Source organism: Ictalurus punctatus, chromosome 1 (genome assembly GCF_001660625.3).
Source record: "Ictalurus punctatus breed USDA103 chromosome 1, Coco_2.0, whole genome shotgun sequence".
NCBI classification, from domain to species: domain Eukaryota; kingdom Metazoa; phylum Chordata; class Actinopteri; order Siluriformes; family Ictaluridae; genus Ictalurus; species Ictalurus punctatus.
The window spans coordinates 16,447,036-16,450,472 of record NC_030416.2 but is presented as its reverse complement, the minus strand read 5'-3'; the positions used below and the strand labels follow the sequence as shown (position 1 = coordinate 16,450,472).

At 40.2% G+C, this 3,437-nt stretch overlaps 1 protein-coding gene across 1 annotated transcript; it reads right to left on the bottom strand.

Moving 5' to 3' along the window:
* Positions 1-193: 193 nt before the first annotated feature.
* Positions 194-2,365, bottom strand: mcl1b (MCL1 apoptosis regulator, BCL2 family member b). Its single transcript, XM_017472900.1, has 3 exons — positions 1,836-2,365; positions 1,191-1,441; positions 194-943 (listed from the first exon to the last, which is right to left on the bottom strand). The coding sequence occupies exons 1-3, from the start codon at positions 2,227-2,229 to the stop codon at positions 827-829; spliced, it is 762 nt and encodes a 253-aa protein (XP_017328389.1). The 5' UTR covers positions 2,230-2,365; the 3' UTR covers positions 194-826.
* Between the last annotated feature and the right edge of the window lie 1,072 nt (positions 2,366-3,437).

Genomic DNA, 3,437 nt, shown 5'->3' with positions numbered 1-3,437 from the left:
GTTTCTGAGCAACTCTGGATGTTCCATACACAGCACTGTCTGATGCAACAAAGTATTACACTCCTTAACGATGAGAGCCCATGGTGTCCCAGACACCTAGGAGTTTAACACCTAAACAAAAATATAGATGCGCGCGCACACACACACACACACACACACACATTTCTATACCAATCCAGAAATTAAAGCAGTGTGAAATTACATAAGCAATCAGTTTTATTGTATGGTCTACAAACCATTTTATTGTGAAAACAGAAATGAATTAGATGAATGTGCTTAAGAGTCAGAACTTCCTGAACTGTAGGACTGCCCAAAAACCAAATTCAAAACAAAAAGAAAATGGCACCAAAGTGTTGCTACAAAGTTAAGTTGTCTTAAATTGTATAGTTAGGTACATGTAGAAAGCACCTTCAGCTTATTTCTCAGGATCAATATTAACTAATGTCTGGCTAAATAGCCCCATATAGTTAAAGTACCATCATTGTGCTCTTAAACAGAAGTAATAAAGGGCATCTTGGAAATGTTTTGAGCTTCGTTTGAAAGTTAACTATTGACTCAAAGACAATTTTCTTTTCTGAAAATAAAAAACAAACAAACAAAGAAAAACATTTTGAGAGATGACATAGTGTTTTAAGAAACATTTTAATAAAAAAAAAATAAACTCTTCAAGAATAAAACATGGGATCTTTCCAAAAAAAAAAAAAAAAAAAAAACTTAAAATTTTATACAGACAGGTTTTTTCATTTTGGAATGTAATGCTTGACTGCTGTAAAGCAGTAAAAGAACATTAGCAAAGTCCAAAGTCAGTCAGAAGGTTCAGTGGAACTCATCTTGTCAAGTAGGCAAGAACAGCCCCAATGCCTGCCACAGTAACAATGGTCGTTAATGCGGACCTCACTGAAGATTCTGGATCAGGAACGTGAAAAAATTCCACAAAGCCATCCTGAATGGGCACAGAATTATACAAACATTATTCATAAGTCACAAGGCCACAAATAAAATGGAAACGGAAGGGTGACGCTCTAGTTACGCAATATAATACCACACAGGAGGGTTAACATTCCAACAAAGTGAGTGTGCTTACAAGAATAACCAGGCCGTTAATGAATGTACTGAAAAGGACAATGAGCCTTTAATCTCTACCCACATTTTTGGATAATCGAAACTATTCATGTCTATTGCCAACTCACCCACGAGTTGTTTTTCAGAAGCCACTCCTTTTGATTAAACAGGAGATATGATGAGATCTCTTCTGCCACGATGCTTGGACAGTGCCCTCGTCCAGACTCCATCTCATATTTAGACACAACTGCTCCAAAAGCCAGCAGGCTGGCAATGCGACCCCAGTTTGTGACTCCATCGCTGAAGAGCTCTGTAGCCACTGAACTAATCACACTCATGTCATCTCCTCTCTCGTCCAAGCACAGCTTTGCAAGCATTCCTAGGTCATACAAACAAGTATTAAATGTGAGTCAAGTCTGGAAATACAACATGTTTACATCATATACTTACAGAAAGAACAGACCAATCATTAAAACAAAGACTATAAAAGAGACGTGTCGCAATATAAAAAAAAAATGTGTTTAGCTCTGAATGTAACTTCTCATTGCTTCGTTGTGTATTACCAAGCATAAATTAGCGACAGGGACTTTGCAGTGCTTGCCTGACTATCTATATACAGTATACACTACAGAAGCTCTGATCTGGAACGTCATGAAGTTTCCCAGGCAACAGCAGACGTGTGTAGTCATTTAAATAAACAAAACTAGCTAACCCACACACAGTTCTAGGGAACAGAAAGAAAGGGGATTTTCGAGACGAACTTTAAACGTTACCTTTATATACAAGTTCGTGCTTCACCAACAAGCCGTCTACAACGCACTTCATCGTCTGTAAAACCTTACGATGTCGCCCCAAAGGGCGAGACGGCGACGTGAAGAGCAGAAGAAAATCGGCGATAATCTCTCGCGTGTTGTGCTCCAGGAAGCAGCCGACGCCTAGAACTTCGTCGCAGTCCACCTCGGGGGAAGTTGGTAAAGAGCCATCGGACAAACCGCGCTGGTTTTCCGAAGAAATTCCTAAATTCAATATGGGTCTCTGAAAAGGAGCTACGACAGCGAGTGGCTTTTCTTTGTACCCAGATGAAACGTTAGGCACGGTTAGAGACAAATCCTTTGGGCTAAACATCATAGAGAGGTTCCCGTTTTCCGCATTCAATTGGGCGCACATAAATTAAACTGAATTTTGAGAAGAAAACGATAATCGTCACATTTTGTCTAACGAACTGTAGGACTTACGTGTTACACACGGACTTTCAAGACGCGGAAGTGTGCTGTAAACTGTCTGCTGAGTTTAATGTGCGTATGTGGGAGGTGGGGTGAGTGTGGGCGGAGCTTTAACTATCACACCAAGCACGTATCGCACACAGCACAAAGCGGAAGTACAGGTTCTACCAAACACAAATACGTGTGGGGGTTAAAAACACCAAAACAGCTTCGAGCGTTTGCAAGTTGTGTATTAGTGAGATTATATATATATATATATATATATATATATATATATATATATATATATATATATATATATATATATAAAACAGACTGTACATATTATTGCATACGGCTTATCGTAGAAAACAATGACATCCCGACTTATTTAACATCCAAATGCAAATAATGAAGTGATTCTAGAACACAAATACCAAACCCTGTTCCTGGTAGTACCCCTTGTCGTGCACATTTTAATGTGTTTCCTGCCCTAGAAAGGGCTGTTTTTAGCGGATTAACCAGCTGTGCAGTTTCCATTTTGAGAACCTGTCACCTAGAATACAGGAAGTCGCAGTTCGTCGGTTTTCATTTTGGCTTCTACTATTATGAGGCCGTGGGAAATGTGGCGCGACGTGGACTGGCAGCTATTGAGCCATTTATAGAGTTCTTTCCATGAGTTTGTTTACTGTCAGTAGGCTAAACCTCAGCATTCGGCTGCAGTCGCCACCCTTTGACCGGCTGTAGCGCCCCCTAGTGACCTGTGAGCATTCACATACATACGAGCCGTGATCTGCAACCTGCAACTCTCTTCTCACGCTTCACAAGAAAAGGTGTGTTAGTGCAGAGAAAACAATGAAGCATGCAGTGCATTCTTACTCCAGGGTCAAGCTCAGGAAACACGTGTGTGTGTGTGCGCGCGCGCGCAACGTTCAATGCATAAACCAGACAAACAGCCACAACATGCTGGCCTTTCTCATGTTGTTGCAGTTATATCTACTTCCTGGTTTATGATCATACCCACTAAACAAATCATAAATAAATCTACTGTGCATGATCACAAGCAAACTGAGGAGCATGCTCAATCTTCAGAAATGCATGAGTTATCATCACTGCTGGAAATGTTTTATGTTACAAACCTTATGAGAATCAGAAGACTAGCCAAATAGGTTA